At 53.8% G+C, this 14,985-nt stretch overlaps 1 protein-coding gene across 7 annotated transcripts in view; it reads right to left on the reverse strand.

Moving 5' to 3' along the window:
• Positions 1–14,985, reverse strand: part of SPTAN1 (spectrin alpha, non-erythrocytic 1) — a 59,502-nt gene that overhangs the window by 502 nt on the left and 44,015 nt on the right. For 6 of the 7 annotated variants that reach the window (XM_065928332.1, XM_065928331.1, XM_065928330.1 and 3 more), the window contains 17 exons: positions 14,548–14,652; positions 12,753–12,961; positions 11,255–11,375; positions 10,947–11,068; positions 10,472–10,604; positions 8,740–8,838; positions 6,977–7,136; positions 6,309–6,385; positions 5,512–5,721; positions 4,869–5,165; positions 4,235–4,347; positions 3,891–3,908; positions 1,498–1,552; positions 880–1,076; positions 738–791; positions 507–653; positions 281–428 (listed from right to left, as the gene is read on the reverse strand). In XM_065928332.1, coding sequence (XP_065784404.1) covers positions 281–428; positions 507–653; positions 738–791; positions 880–1,076; positions 1,498–1,552; positions 3,891–3,908; positions 4,235–4,347; positions 4,869–5,165; positions 5,512–5,721; positions 6,309–6,385; positions 6,977–7,136; positions 8,740–8,838; positions 10,472–10,604; positions 10,947–11,068; positions 11,255–11,375; positions 12,753–12,961; positions 14,548–14,652 — 2,265 coding nt within the window. The remainder of the gene's footprint in view (positions 1–280; positions 429–506; positions 654–737; positions 792–879; positions 1,077–1,497; positions 1,553–3,890; positions 3,909–4,234; positions 4,348–4,868; positions 5,166–5,511; positions 5,722–6,308; positions 6,386–6,976; positions 7,137–8,739; positions 8,839–10,471; positions 10,605–10,946; positions 11,069–11,254; positions 11,376–12,752; positions 12,962–14,547; positions 14,653–14,985) is intronic. The other variant, XM_065928329.1, reaches the window with a different exon arrangement.

Here is a 14,985-nt window from a genome sequence, read left to right on the forward strand (position 1 = left end):
AGCCCCCACCAGCCACACCAACTGTCCTGGGGTGGGGGGCGGTGGGCCCAACTTCAGAAACATCCGTGCCCGAGCTTCTGGATCTCTGCTGCTAGTGGCCTTGGCCTGGACTGAGTTTCACTTGAAAACGGAGTAAAAGGGCCTGCACACAGCAGCTGAGGCTACTGGGGGCTGCGACTCCAGACTCAGTTATGCCCTCAACCTCGGGGCCAGCCTTGCCTGGGCTTTTGCCTTTCAAAGGACACGCCCACCCCCCGGCCCGGGAAGCAGAGCTCCAGACCTGGTACAGCTCCTCCTTGGTCACGTAAGGCTTCCCTTCGGAGCTCAGGGCCCGGAAGGCGCTCTCAATCTCCTCGCTGGACTTGACGTTCTCAGTCTCACGGCTGATCATGAAGGCCATGTACTCTTGCAGGGAGACGTGGCCATCCCTGGGGCGGGGGGAAAGGTATAGTGAGCAGGGAGGGCGCGGCAGGAGCCTGGGGCAGAGCCGCTTCCCTGACGCTCACCTGTTCGGATCCACAGTGTCCAGGATGGCCTCGAACTCGGGGTCGGGCTCCCCTTCCTCCACCATGGGCAGGTCATAGCCCAGGGAGCGCAGGCAGGATTTGAACTCCTGGTGGTTCAGCCGGCCGGACTTGTCCTTGTCGAAGTGTCTGTGGCAGAAATCCGAGGCCTCAGCCCAGAGGCCCTGCTGCTGAGCCCGCCTCCCCCACCGGGGAAGGCCTGGGGGTACTCACTTGAACATCATGCTGAATTCTTTGAGGGCCTCCTCGGTCACTCCTGTCGTGTTCCTGGAAGGAGGGACAGGCTCAGGGACCAGGTCCTCCAGCCCAGGCAGCTGGCGGCACGCGTCCCCCCGCCCGGGGCAGCCGCAGGTACCTGGCCTGGATCTGCTGCTCCAGGTTGTGCTGCATGCGCATGCCCAGCTGGTCGAGCTGGTCCCACTGCTGGGCCAGGCCCACGGTGCTGTGCTCTGTGTACTTGTTGTCCAGGATCAGCGCTTCCTCCATGGCCGCCCCCAGGTCTTCAATCTTCTTGAGCTGACTTCGCATGGCTCGAATCTCCTGGTGTTTGCGCTGTGGGGCGAGGGGCAAAGACACGTGGGACAGGGGTTCTTGCCTTGGTCCCTGGGCTCAAAACGCTTCCTTAACAGCCCTCCTGGGTCTCAGCACCCCAGCCTGAGGCCTGCAGGGCTGCCTGCAAGGGGAAAGGAGGGATGGGATGAAGCTAAAACCCTACAGCCTCACAAAGGAAAGGAAGAGGCTTTATTGTGAGAGGCACCGATCAACGGGCTGACCTGCCAGGGCAACAGGATACAGTGAGGACTCAACGAGCCTCTTCCTGTCCAAGCAGGGCTCCCGGCAGCAGCCTCTAAAGTGATGGCGGTCCTAGGCTGCTTTAAGGCAAGGGAGAACGGGGGTACCCAAGCAGCCCACCTCGTCCCTGACCTGCAGCCAAGGAGGCCTGCTGGCAGGGGTGGGCAGAAGGGGGGCTTACTTTGGTAGCTTCAAGCTGCGATTCGAGGGTCCCGGATTCTTCCACCATGCAGGACCTAAACACAGACACGCAGTGAGGCAAGAGGCCTGATCATGAGCGCGAAGTTAACTTTCTTCAGATTAAAGGACCTGCAGTCTCGAATTCCTTCTATTGAGGGAACAAGACCTATCTGCTATTGGCTATCTTTTCTCAGCAGCCCTGGGAGCCAGGGAGGGCAGGTACTGCTGCTCCAGTTTCAGGGTGCAGAGGCTGCGACCCAAGGTGGCATCACCCCGTGAGGCCCGCAGGTAAGGCGGGCCGAGCCCCACCCCACCTGCTCTCTGCTCCCTGGCCGGGATGCTCTCACGTTGCTGGCTCCTCAGGCCCGGCCAGGCTGTGAGGTGGGGCCTGAGCCAAGCCAGGCCCTCGCAGGGTACCTCTCAGGAGCCCACTTCAGGTTCCCCTGGGACAGAGGGGGCTGCAGCCACAGGGGAGGAGGGCACCTAGCCGCCCGCCACCTGACAGATGGGGGACCTCAGGGCGGAGGGGAGGCCGGCGAGCCAACAGCCACCCAGGGGTCCTTGGGGTCTCCTCAGGTCCCCAAGGAGGGCACCCACACTCCAGGGGAAGTGACCGTAATGGGGATGCAGTCAGAGGGCCCCTCGACATGGAAACTAGGATGCCAAAGAGATCATGGCCAGATTGGAGTTTTGAAAACTGTTCTCATTCTGCCCGGAGAAGGGGTGGCTGTGACTAAACCCCAGGTTCAGATTCTGTCATCTAGAGACATAGCACCAGAGGCTCCTTCCAGGGCCAAGTTCTGGAGGGCGAGGGGCCTCTGGGGAGCCTGTCTTCCTGACATGACACAGTGTGGGGTCACAGAGGCCACCAGTGAACAAAGACAAACGCGGTTACGTGCAGGGACAAGTCACACTGTGCGCGTGTCCTTCATGGGGTCTCGCCCGGCCTCCCCTGTACCCACATTTGCCCCCACCTACCATTTTAACGCCCAGCGAGCCAGCATTAGCTCTGCTAGCACCCCAAGTTCACAATGCTCTAGCAAGGCAAGGCACCAGGCGTCCTCCTGCCCCAGCGGGTCGGACTCAGTCACGCCATGTGCCCCGGGACAGCACACCCCTGGGCCCTGGGGGCAGGAGGCTGGGTGCTGGGGCAGTGGGAGGAGGACAGACCCCTCCTGCCCATGCGGCCGCGGGCGGTGGGTTAGTCAGAAAGCAGAGCCGCCTGGGGAAGTCAAGAGTGCATTGGTAAAACCACAGTGAGGTAAGAAGAGAAATAAGAGGAGAAAAACCTTCCAGACAGATCATCCCCAACTTCATACTGATAGACACGAATGACCCGACGATACGCTATGCTATTCAAAGAAAAGAAACCAAATGAATACACCAGAGGAAGGGAGGCAAGAGCATACCGAGACAGACATACACCACGAGGCCCAGGCTGGCAGTGCACTGGCAGGGACCCGAGCTGACGGGCGGCCTGGGAGGGGGCGGGTCACGGGGGGACCGAGCGAGACGGGCAGGGCTGGGAGGAGCCACACGGTAAGGGGAGCATGGCACCCCGTGGACACAAAGACCAAAACCAGCAGACAGCCAAGGGCACTGGGCGGGGAGCGTGGACACCAGGGCGGCATACGAGCTCCCACTGAACCTGGTCCCTAAATCCCCGCCTCTGCCTTCAGCTGGTGCTCATCAGTGGGCACCTTCTCCCGCTGCCTCCTAGAACGCCTGATGGACCTGCCTGCCGGGCCTCGGGAGCGCTAGTCTAGGCCACTGTGGTCCTGGGAGAGAATGCAAACGTGCCTGATCCGGGCAGAGGCCACGGCCTGGAGAGGAGGCCCCCCAGGACCGGGCAGGACGGCCCTACGCCTCTCAGGGCTCCTCCCAAGCCCTCTCCCCTATCACTCAGAAACCTTGGGTCCTCACACTTCCTGTGAGGGTGAGAGCGAGCCTCAGCCCTCAGGTCAGTGCCCAGGAGGACTTAGCATGCCAGCCCGAGGCCCCTCAGCACTGTCGTCCTGTCTCATGCCCCTGACCTCTGCGGGACTAAATACAGTCCCATCAGACACGTGGGACAGAAAAGTCCAGGGTAATCCCTACAGCTGAACGAGCATGGGGATGCTCCCAGTCCTGGCCTCTCTCCCTAAGGGAACTCTTGGAACCTGAACAGGAATGTGGGAGTGGCTCCCCTTCCCGGGCTGCAGGCCATCAGGGGTGGGGGGTGGGGGTGGTGCCGGGGGGGGGGGCAGGGCAGGGGAACGTGCAGCCTGCCCGGGATGGGAAGACCCATCCTGGGATCCTCTGCAAGTCAGGCCACGATGGGACGAAGGGCAGAGGGAAAAGCACATGAGACACCACCACACCACGAGCCCGCAGAAATAGGAAGTCAATATTAACCCATCGAGGAGATACGTTCTGTGGAGGCGGGATCCAAGCAGCCACAAGACAGGGCGGTGTCCGGACAGCAGCGATCGCGAGGGGCAGAGGCAGACACGAGAGAGAGATAAAACCGAGATCATCAGTACCGCATCGACTCAACTCTACCTCTGTCACCGACAAGGTGTGGGGCAGCCACACTCAGTCCCCCCATCCAGGACCAGCGACTCGTCTCGTGAAAAGTTTCCTGGAGAACACTCCTCACTCTGCCCACCCCTCCGGCTCCAGCCAGACCAGGCCGAGCTCCTGACCCCAGGCCTGGGCACCTGAACCCTAGGATTGCGCTCCCGGTGGCGGGGCCGCACCTGGTCTCCTGGATCCACTGGTGGAAGGCGTTGGCATGCTGTGCGAACTCCTGGCGCAGCTTGTCGTTCTCCTCCTGCCGCCGCTGCTCCTTCTGCAGCTCCAGCTCCCTTTCCTGAGGACCAAGGAGGCAGGCAGAGGATGAGATGGTTGGACGGCATCTTCAACTCAATGGACAGGAGTTTGAGCAAACTCCGGGAGACAGTGAAGGACAGGGAGGCCAGGTGTGCTGCAGTCCATGGGGTCGCAAAGAGTCGGACACGACTGAGCGACTGAACAACAAGGAGGCAGAGGCATGTCACCCCGCCCCTTCACAGACAGGCCCCAGGCTCCACAATTGCCAGCCTGTCTTAGCATCTGATAGGAACAGGAAATAGTTTTCTGAAGTTGGACACAAGATCTATGCCCTTGGGGGGCCAAAGAGGACCAACTATTAACCTCAGCCCATAGAGGGCATGGAAGGCGTCTGGGAGGCATTTGGCAGCTCACATCCCCCAAGACTTCAGACTTGGGGTGGGGCGAGGGGACCCACACACAGTGACTTGTGATGAGGGAAATTGCCCTCCGTCCCTGACTCCTCACTCTTTACCGAGGAAGGGCTTCCCTGACAGGGCCAGCCCTCCTGAGGGGAAGCACCTTGATGATCTTCTGTAGGTTCCTCCAGGTCTCCTCCAGGGCCTCCATGGTGAACCAGGTGTAGGGGTTGGAGGCCACGCGGAAGCTCTTGATCTGGCGGTCCAGCTCTGCCAGCTGGTTGAAGTCAGCCTGGGCCGAGCTCAGCGAGGAACGGAAGGCGTCATGGGCCTCTCTCAAGGCCTTGATCTCTTCCAGGGAGTTGCAACGCACGGGGTCTGTTAAGTCCTCCTCTGCGTTTTCAAACCAGCTATTGAAGGCTGAAGCCTTTTTGGCAAAGGTCAGGAAGAGATCCTCCACCTGAAGGCAGAGGTGACCAAGTGAGCACGGTTGTGGGCGCCGTACAGGGCCACAGGGGCCATCCTCAGTGGGCGAATGGGCAGGTGGCGGTATGGGGCCCAGAAAGGTGGGGTTCGTTCCCAGGGCATCGGGCTTGCTCGCTTGCACTCTGCCTCCCTTCTCCCACTGCTGCGGGTCCCTCCATCTTTCTCCTGTGCTCCCCTTTCTGGGACGTGCAAGCTCAGTGTCCCCGGTGCTTCCAGAGCAGCAGCCTCAGAAGACAAGGGCTGGTTTATCTTGATCCCACGCCCCCGAGCAGAGCGGGTTTGCCGTCCACATGTGCAGAGCTGGCCGGGGCCACACTTACCTTGCGGAAGTGACTCTGTGCCTCCAGCAGCTTCTTCTTCCGGGTGGCCGAGTTGGCCAGGAGCTGGCTCCACCTCTTCATGAGGGCGGCGTGGCGGGCCTCGATGGCCTTGGACTGAATGTGCTTGGCGGCCAACAGCTGATCTTTGAGGGCAGTGATGTTGGCGATGCCCTCCTGCTGGAAGGCTTGCAGGCCAGCATCGAAGGTTTCCTAGAAGGAGGAGCGAGAAGGTAGGTTCAGGGACCGCATGGAAATGAGAGAGATGAGACTGAGCTCCGTCCAGTGCCCCAGCTGGGCTGGCAGCCTCAAGACCCCAACTTCCCCTGACACTGGGTCATACCTGGCCACTTTTCTGCATCTCCTCAGACTACAGGTCCTGTGGCAGTTCCTCCTCATCCCCGCTTGCAGTGTGGGGCTGATGCACAAGGCGGACTCGCCCCACTAACTCTGCCAAGAATGCCCACCTGGCTCTCCCTTGACCACTTCCAATTCACCCTCTGTAATCTAGCTTAGATGCTGTCTCCTCTGGGGAGATGCTCCCATCAACCCTTGCCTGCTGGAAACCGAGGCAGACACCTCTTGGGTGAGGCCTGCAGGCTCAGCCCTGTTAGTACCCAATAGGCTGCAGCTCAGAGGCCTCATCTGAGAGCGTCCTGAGGACCAGGCCTGTCTCTCTCTCACCAATCATCCCCAGGGCCTAACATAACACAGTCAAAGAAACATGCTGACCATCATTCACCCACCAGGGAATACTATGTGAGTAAAATCCAATCATCAGTCAAATAGCTGTGACTGACCTGTTTGGTGAGGAGAGTTTGGACAGAAGACAGATCTCGACCATAATCATCTGTCTTCAAGCTGTTCTCCTTTTCACCTGGAAAACCAAGCAAGAGTAATCAACCACCCCATCTCAATTTAAGAAATCAATGAAAAACAACAACAAACCAAAAGACAAGAACACCAAGGCACCTATTACCTTGCTTACATTTAAAATCCCAGTACTGACAGCAGTCTCTAAACGCACCTGCATCCAGGCCACTCCTCTACGTCCCTGATGAGGACGTCCCTCCTCCAGCCTGTGCCGGATGTGGTTCAGTTGCTACTTATGCTACGGTAACTACCAGGGTCATATGGGTCCTGAAATCAGTGCAGGTCCCCTAGACGGGGGCCTGGACCACATACTCTGGACCCGTGTAGCTCAGGGGACAGTGCTGACACAGGCTGGTCCTGCTGGTGTGGCCCTTGTGATATAATGCCCAGGACCTTGGTTTTGTTAGCCCCCACACTGGCCTGGGGCATCGCTGAGGCCCGGCCCTCTGCCTCAGGACCCTGTTTCCTGCTGTTAGTGGTCTGCCCAGTGGAGAGGGTCTCTGGTATGCCCACATCCCATTGGTTTCTTCTCCACAGAAGAAAACCATCTGCCCAGGAGAGAATGAGATTCGGGTGGCGCCGAGGCCACGCGTACCGATCCAGGACTCCACCACGTCGGCCTTCCAGTTGAACTGGAGGAAGGCAGAGTTCTCATCAAGCTTTGCCTTCCTCTGGGAGGCAGCCTTCTCCAAGTCTGACACTTTCCCGTTCAAGCCCTTCATCTTTGATGAGATGTTCTCTTCGTGGTGATTGTTCTAGGACACAGAGAAGGCAGCTGCCGTCAGTCCTGCCCCTGCCGTGGTTACCTGATCTGCACCCCGCACCCTGCCTGGCAGGCTTGCAGCTGCTGAGATGGACCACGCCCCCTCTGCCCCCCACCCCAAGGATGCACAGAGGCTTTTCTGAGAACAACACAGAGTAAGAGTCTTACAGAGATGAGCACTGGCAATGCCACTCCTGCGAGTAATAATGTGGAATGTGATAAAATGTTCGGTCACAAAGAGGTACTCACTTGTATTATTTTTGATAGCAAAAAATGAGAAGAAGCCAAAATAATTATGACTTAATGGCTACTATGTGTATGCCATAAAAAACAATGTCTCAGAACAATGTTTTCACATTGTGGATATTAAAAAGTATTAAGCTCCAATCACTTTGATTCAGTCTAAAACTATGTGAAAACACAAACTGTTAAGTCAGCATAAGATTTAAAAAGAAACTCAGGGAGCATATGAAGACTGTTCTTGGGAACAGTGCACCAGGTTCTTTGCCAGGAAACTGAAGAACATTGGAAAGCGTCATCTCACAGGTTGAAAGGACAGAGAATGCTGGTGTGGGCACACGAGTGTGGTGAGTCCTATACGTGCCTTGTCTTTGTGGACACTGGTCTATATCTGAAATTAGTCTCCATCAGGTTATTTGCCCATGAGGGCGAGAAGTAAAGCTCCTCAGCAAACATGGATTTTAACTATGTCGTTACCATCTGTGGAGCAAACACCAGAAGCAAACCTCTAGTCTGATCACCAGGGCAAATTCTATGATGAGGAATCTTATTCACTCATTACGTGTTTGTGGCAGGAAATCAGAGTTGATAGAAGTCTTCTGTCTTGTGGAGCTCATGACAGACGAGGGCACTGTGTTTAGTCTGGATTTCAACCTGGGCGTGACCTCACTTCACTGATACTGAGAAAATACCAAGATGTCTTCCTTATTTTTCACTTTCTCCCTTAAAGGCTGTTTGAATGCAATCAACCTTGTGTTTTCAACCTTGTGTTTTAACAGATACGTTTGTATAACGTCCTAGAGGGCAGCCGGGTTTTACCCTTGATGTACACCAATCCAACAGGTGCCATTTAACTTCGTGGGTGGCTCTGCACGAGAGAGTCTGGGGGTGGGTGGGTGAGATACGGAGGTGTCAGCTGGGGTCATCTCTGGTGGGGGCTTTAGGGGTGACCACTTGTGTCCTCTACCACCTCTATAAAAAGCTGAATTCCTGGAGAAGAAACCAGAGGAGCAGCCCCATGGCAACGTCTGTGTCCCAAAAGGACCAGCAGGGCTGCTGCTTTGCCTAATTAAGGCAAAAAAATTTAAGTGCTGTAGAGTAGCTTTACTTGCTGACTTCAAGAAGAGGGGGGGATTTCCCTGGTGGTCCAGTGGCTAAGACTCCAAGCTCCCAATGCAGGGGACCCCCTGGTCAGGGGATTAGATCCCATATGCTGCAACTAAGAGCCTGCATGCCACCACCGAAACCCAACGAAGCCAAATAAATAAATATTAACAAAAAAAGAAGGAGGGATATGAATACAGGGATAGAGTTGCTATTGGGAAAAGAGGCTCGTACCCGTGGGCCAGGCTCACCTTCTTAACCAGGTCTTGTCCATTAGTGCAGACGTCATTCACCCGGTCCTTGTGGACAGTGAAGTCCGTCTCGAAGGCTTCGTGTTTCTTCAGTAAGCCCTGCAGTGGAAGCAGTCAAGCCAACTCCTGAGAGCCTGGCATAGGTGGTGGGCAGGACTACAGAGGAGCAGGACTGGGGGTGCCCTCACAGGGACCCCAGTCCAGCTAGGGCAAAGACGACAACGGATACAGAATAAACTGGAAATCATAAAAGTGTTAAGCGTAACTAGAGGTGGGTGGGCTAGGGAAGGCCTTTCTGAGGAGGTGAAGCTCTTGCCAGTCACCCAGCACAGGCCTTTTGTTCCCTGGAGACCACAGAATGGACATGGAGGAACCTTGAGAGAAGCGCCAATTGAACAGTGATGCCTGCCCTACGATTTAACCCAAGCATGTCTCCCGGGGACCTTCAAAGTCTCGTCTTTTCCTCCTCACAGCTGAAGCACAGGAAACACTGCCCCTTGTGTTGGCTTTCAGGGAACTCAGCAATGCAGAGGACAGGAAACCACTGCCTGCCTCTACCTTCTGCCTGCACCCCCGACCATCTGGGCGGATTCCCGCTGGCAGGAGCGTGGCTCAGGGGCTGCTTTGACAATCGGGAATGCACACTCTGCTTCCACAACTGGGGGCATGGATGTAGGAACACTCAACTACAAAGTGCCACTCCTCCTTTTGAAGAGGAAAGTCGGGCTGCTCTGTCCCACAGGCCAGGCCTTAAAGCCCCTGCAGCCTTGCCTTGGCTTCCACTAATGCTGCCTAGAGAAGCTGATCTAATCTTGGACACTGAGAGGCCACGTGGAGGGCACTGAGACATCCCAGTCAGAGCCACGTGAATAATGTCACCATGGACTTCTCAGTCCAGTGACCCCCTGCCTCAGTGCAGCTGTGTGAGTGGTCCCAGTGAGAGCAGCTGAGAAAATGCCCATCAATTTCAGATTCATGGGAAAGAAACTGTTCTCTTTAGTGTTGTTCCACAGCAATAGCTAACCAATGTACTGAGGAGGTATGTTATGGGTTGAAATGTCTGCCCCGGAGATACTGAGTCCTAACCCAGCACCTAGGAAATTTGGTAACAAAGTCTCTGCAGATGTGACTGAGTTAGGATGTGGATGTCAGGGTGACCCTAATCCAGTATGACTGGTGTCCCACATGTATGAGAAGAGGGGAATCCGGACATGGACACACCCAGAGAGAATGCCGTGGAAAACACAGAAGGAAGACCACCAGCCCTGGGAGAGCAGGACAGAGGTGGGGCTCCGCTGCTACAAGCCAAGCTACCAGAGCTGGAAGAAGCAACAAAGTGGAACAGCAATGCCCTATCGACACCTTGATCCCAGAGCTCTGGCTCCCCAAACTAAGACAAAACAAGCTTCTGTAGTTTTTAAAGCCACCTAGTTTGTGGTATTTGTTAAGGCAGTCACAGGATGCTAATAAGGTCCTGTTAACCTGTGGTGATGATACCAGTGATACTGCTAGGCTGACAACGGGGTTCAAAGAACCCCATGAATCGAGGCTAATAGAGTCACCCCAATTCTGTCTACAGAAAGGCAAGCATCTCTGACATGGGCTCCTAAGGACTTGAAAGTCGCCAAGGTGACCTTGCCTGCCAGCCCTGAATGCTCTCCCGGTACGAGCATGGCCACTGAGCAAGCTGGCAAGGCAAGGGTGGTCAGCAGGCAGCAGCCCCGTCTCTGACCTGGATGGCAGCAAGAGTGTCTCCGTAATCTTCACTGGCCACCAGGGTCATCTTCTCATTGATCCAGGCTTCCTCCTCCTCCACGTTGGCTACAAACTGCTGATATTCCAAGGATTCTTCTAGTCGCTGGCCCCTAATCACAGGGAATAGTTAAAAAAAATAAATCAGCCATGAGCTCCTCTAACTTGGATGCTTAAAAACATGAGTGCTGAGTGTGGATTGTAAATGGTTCATTCAAGCCCTCCTCCTCCTAACATGAAGCAGCTAGTGCTGATGAAATAGGAAGTTCTGGAACCATATACAGGGTCCAGCTTGGGACCACACGTAATGGGACCACCTCAGCCTGGAGCTGTCAGAGATGGTTCTGAAGCAAGGTGACTGTGGCATGTGCACCCCCAAGAAGGGGTACCAAGGGGCGAGAGGGCCCAGAGCCCTGACCAAGTCCCACCCGCTGCGCCCCCCGCCCCCGACTCACCGGGCGGCCGCCAGCTGCTTCAGCTCCTTCCAGTGCTCCACGAACTGTGCCAGGCGCTGCTGAATCTCCTCCTTCCCGATGGTGTTGTCATCGGACAGCTTCTTTCCAGTGTCCAGGACACCCTGACGGGCAAGAGCAATTAGACTCAACAGTGATCACCGCCTGCTTCTACATGCTTCCAAGAAAGGGCCTCAAAATCCAATTCAGACTTTCCCCACAGCTCTCTGGGATGAGGGGCTGTAAACACTGCAGAGACCTCAGTGAGACGAACTTGTCCAGGCCTGTTCAGCCAGGAGGGGTCCCCTCACCTGAATGGCCGGCTCGTGGGCAGCCAGCTCTGCCTCCAGCCGTTTGTGCTTTTTCCTTAGGTTCTGGACGCCCGTCAGGTCACGGCCGTAGTCCTCCGAACTCACCAGCAGCTTCTTCTCCCTGGACAACATAGATAGGCAGTAAGCCTTCATGTCTTCAACTGGAGATGCGTGGTCACAGAGCTGTGACGTTCAAGGACCCCACAATCTCCTTCCTGTGCCTACCCACCCCTTCAGAAAAGTCTGTGCCAGTCTTCTAAGGAACAAAGCCTCCGCTTCCCAATGCACAGAGTCCATGTATGTCTCGAGGAGCACCCACTGTGCGCAGCTCTACAAGGGTTGCACGGGAGAACATGAGGAGCCACTGCGGACGCTCTATCAATCCCACCTTATCAAAGATACACCTGCCACAGGTGGTACCGTGTAAAGATGCTACTATAAACAGCTTTTTTTAAACAAGTCTTTTAAAAAAAATTTTGGCCTCATTGTGTGGCGCGTGGGATGCATGTGGGATCTTCGATCCTGGACCAGGGATGAAAACTGTACCCTCTGCAGTGGAAGAGTGAAGTCTTAACTGCTGGACCACCAGGGAAGTCCCATAAATAGCTTTTTAAGGAAATGAGGAATTGAGAAGATCTCAGCAAAAAGAGAATCGGGTGGCAGAGGAGGAGATGGTTGGAAGCCATCACCGACTCAATGGCCATGAGTTTGAGCAAATTCCAGGAGATGGTGAAGGACAGGGAAGCCTGGCATGCTGCAGTTCATGGGGGTCACAAAGAGTTGGACATGACAAAGCGACTGACAATCAACAATCACAATCTGTCCTTAAAAATGGTCTGTTTAGCATGTATATTATCTATGGTGAAACAGATCACCAGCCCAGGTGGGATGCATGAGACAAGTGCTCGGGCCTGGTGCACTGGGAGGACCCAGAGGAATCGGGTGGAGAGGGAGGTGGGAGGGGGGATCGGGATGGGGAATACGTGTAATTCTATGGCTGATTCATGTCAATGTATGACAAAACCCACTGAAATGTTGTGAAGTAATTAGCCTCCAACTAATAAAAAAAATTAAATAAATGCAAAAAAAAAAAAAAAAAAGGTCTGTTTACATGCTGTTTCACTGGAAAAGGTACACTAGAATTCTGGGGGCAGGGTGATAAAAACAAACCACAGCAAGTTTCCCTTCCCCCAAGCAGCAGTCTTCCCCAGGGAAACAGACCGTCTTCCCCAGGTGGAACTCACTAACATTACCAGTCACCTCAGGGCGGGGTCTAGACAAGCCCTGGGTGCCATCACACACACTACCCCGTGGAGTCTGTGCTGGTCACCATCACCAGACACCAGGACGGGAAGCAGACATCCCACCACAGGTGTGTGGCAAGGCTGGCACGAGCTGGACCCAGAATCTGACCCATTTCCGCCTTGCCACCAGGGTCCAAGAGAGAATGAACCCCAGGGTTCCTAAGGTTCTGGGGACACTGAGTGGGAGCACGTACTTGATCCAGGACTCCTCATCGTCCATGTCCCGGAAGAATTGGTGCAGGCGGTGGGACTCATTCAGCCTGGCTCGCCGTGAGGCAGCCATGCTCTTGATCTTCTGGAAACGGCCGTTGATGGTGTCCCGCTTGTCCTTCACTTGGGAGGTGTCGAAGGCGCTGCTGGTCATCAGGCTGTCCGCCTGGCTGTTCAGGTCCTTCAGGCGATCCTGGGGCCAGGAACATGACAGAGGATCGGAAATCTGGGTCTCCTGCGAGTATCTGCTTGTGAATCAGAACTCAGAACTTCTTCACTGACGGGCTGGTTTAGGGATGTGGACCCCTGGGGCTCTAAGAGATCAAAACTATTTTCATAACAATATGAAAACATCTGCCTTTTTCTTCTCTTTTACTGTGTGAACACTTGCACTGATGGTGCAAAACCCACAGTGGGGGTGCCACTGCTCAAGATAGTGGCAAACTATGAGCAGAAATCTGATTCTTCACTGCCACCACTTTTCAGCAAAAATCGCTGTTTCACTTAAGCACAGCCTTAAAAAAGAAGCCAAGTTGTTAATTTTATTACATATCCATCTTTGAGTACGTGTCATTTTCATATCCTATCTGATAAAATGGGGAACCCACATAAAGTACTTCCGTGGGTGCTGAAGTCCATGACTGTCCAGAGGAGAAGCACGTTCCGAGCTGAACTGGCCACTTCTTTCACAGACCATCATTTTCGCTTGGAAGAATGGCCAATAAACTATCTTCATTCTTAACTTTGGGAGTGACAAATACTTTATCGTGCATGAATAAAGTTGATCCTGTCACTTCAAAGAAGACTGAATTTGTTGCTAATGATAAAATTCAAACTTTCATGAGAAAATTAGAATTCTGGACAATTGGCATCCACCTCCAGGAGCCTGATAACTTTCAGATGCCTGAAGACCTTTTTTCCCTTGAGACTGAGTCTAAAGGACCTGGTGCATTTGGGGAAGGATAGCAATGTTCATCCCTGAGTCTCAAGAGCCATTTTATACTCTAAACTACTACTGACAGCCCATAGGAGAGGTTTGGTTTTTTGTTATTTTTTTTTTTTTAGTTCTACCACTTTATTGCTACCAACCCATCTCCCTCCCACCTCGTGTACACATGCTCAGTCATGTAATCCCATGGACTTCAGCCCGCCAGACTCCTCTGTCCATGGACTTTGCCAGGCAAGAATACTGGAGTGGGTTGCCATTTCCTTCTCCACATAGGAGAGTTTATATAGATTTTACATGTCAACATTTGCCATTAAAAATTAAATAAACTGTTACCTTTAAAAAGATGTTTTTTTAAAAAAAAAAAAGATGTTTAAGTCAAAAAAAACCTCAGCACATTACCTACTGTATGTCTTTATTTATATGACACTCTCTAAATGACGAACTACAGAGATGAAGAACAGATCAGTGGTTGCCAGGAGTTAGGACAGGGTACGGGTACAACTATAAAGGTTATAAGGAAGCTCCTTTGTGCTCACAGAACAAGGTCTGTATTTTGATTTTTGGTGGTAGTGATGCAGATCCACACACATAATCTAACTGTGTGGAGCTATGTGCATATACTCACAGAAACAAAACTGAATGCATACAAAAACTGGTGAAATCTGAATAAGGTCTATGAACTGTAGCAAAGTAAGATAACTGAGAAAAATGTATTACTCTGGTTAAAATAAACCCATCACAAGTTAATATAAGTAACATTTCTTATGCATAATTTCTCATTTTGGCATGTATAATGCCCCAGACCCTTGCCTGGGTGCCACTCTGCTCACCTCATGGGCAGAGATATCTGCCTCCAGCAGTTGATGTTTTTTTAGCAAGTTGTTCACAGAAGCCAGGTCTTTGCCATAATCCTCAGAGGCCAGCAGGGCTTCCACCTGGGAGTGAAAGAGGAGATTACTGTTGGCTGCAAACATCTGTCCACACGATACGTTCTGACTTGGTGTGACCAGCCCCACTGTCCATGCCCTCCCTGTCTGTCAGGCACAGACTCAAGGGCTCGTGAGTGTAAACACTCCAACTACCTTCACTGTGGCATGGTGGTGAAACACAGAGCAGCCCCACTTTCCTAGGGGGAACCTCCCTTGGGCAGAAAGCATCGGTGTACCCAAGAGCATGAGAATGGTACGGGAATGGTTTAATTATGCCCTCACTCTGTGATGGTCTGAGGCAGTTGTTCAAACTTTCAAAAAGAGTTTTTCATGACTTGA

The sequence above is a fragment of the Muntiacus reevesi genome, chromosome 3 (assembly GCF_963930625.1).
Source record: "Muntiacus reevesi chromosome 3, mMunRee1.1, whole genome shotgun sequence".
Taxonomy (NCBI): domain Eukaryota; kingdom Metazoa; phylum Chordata; class Mammalia; order Artiodactyla; family Cervidae; genus Muntiacus; species Muntiacus reevesi.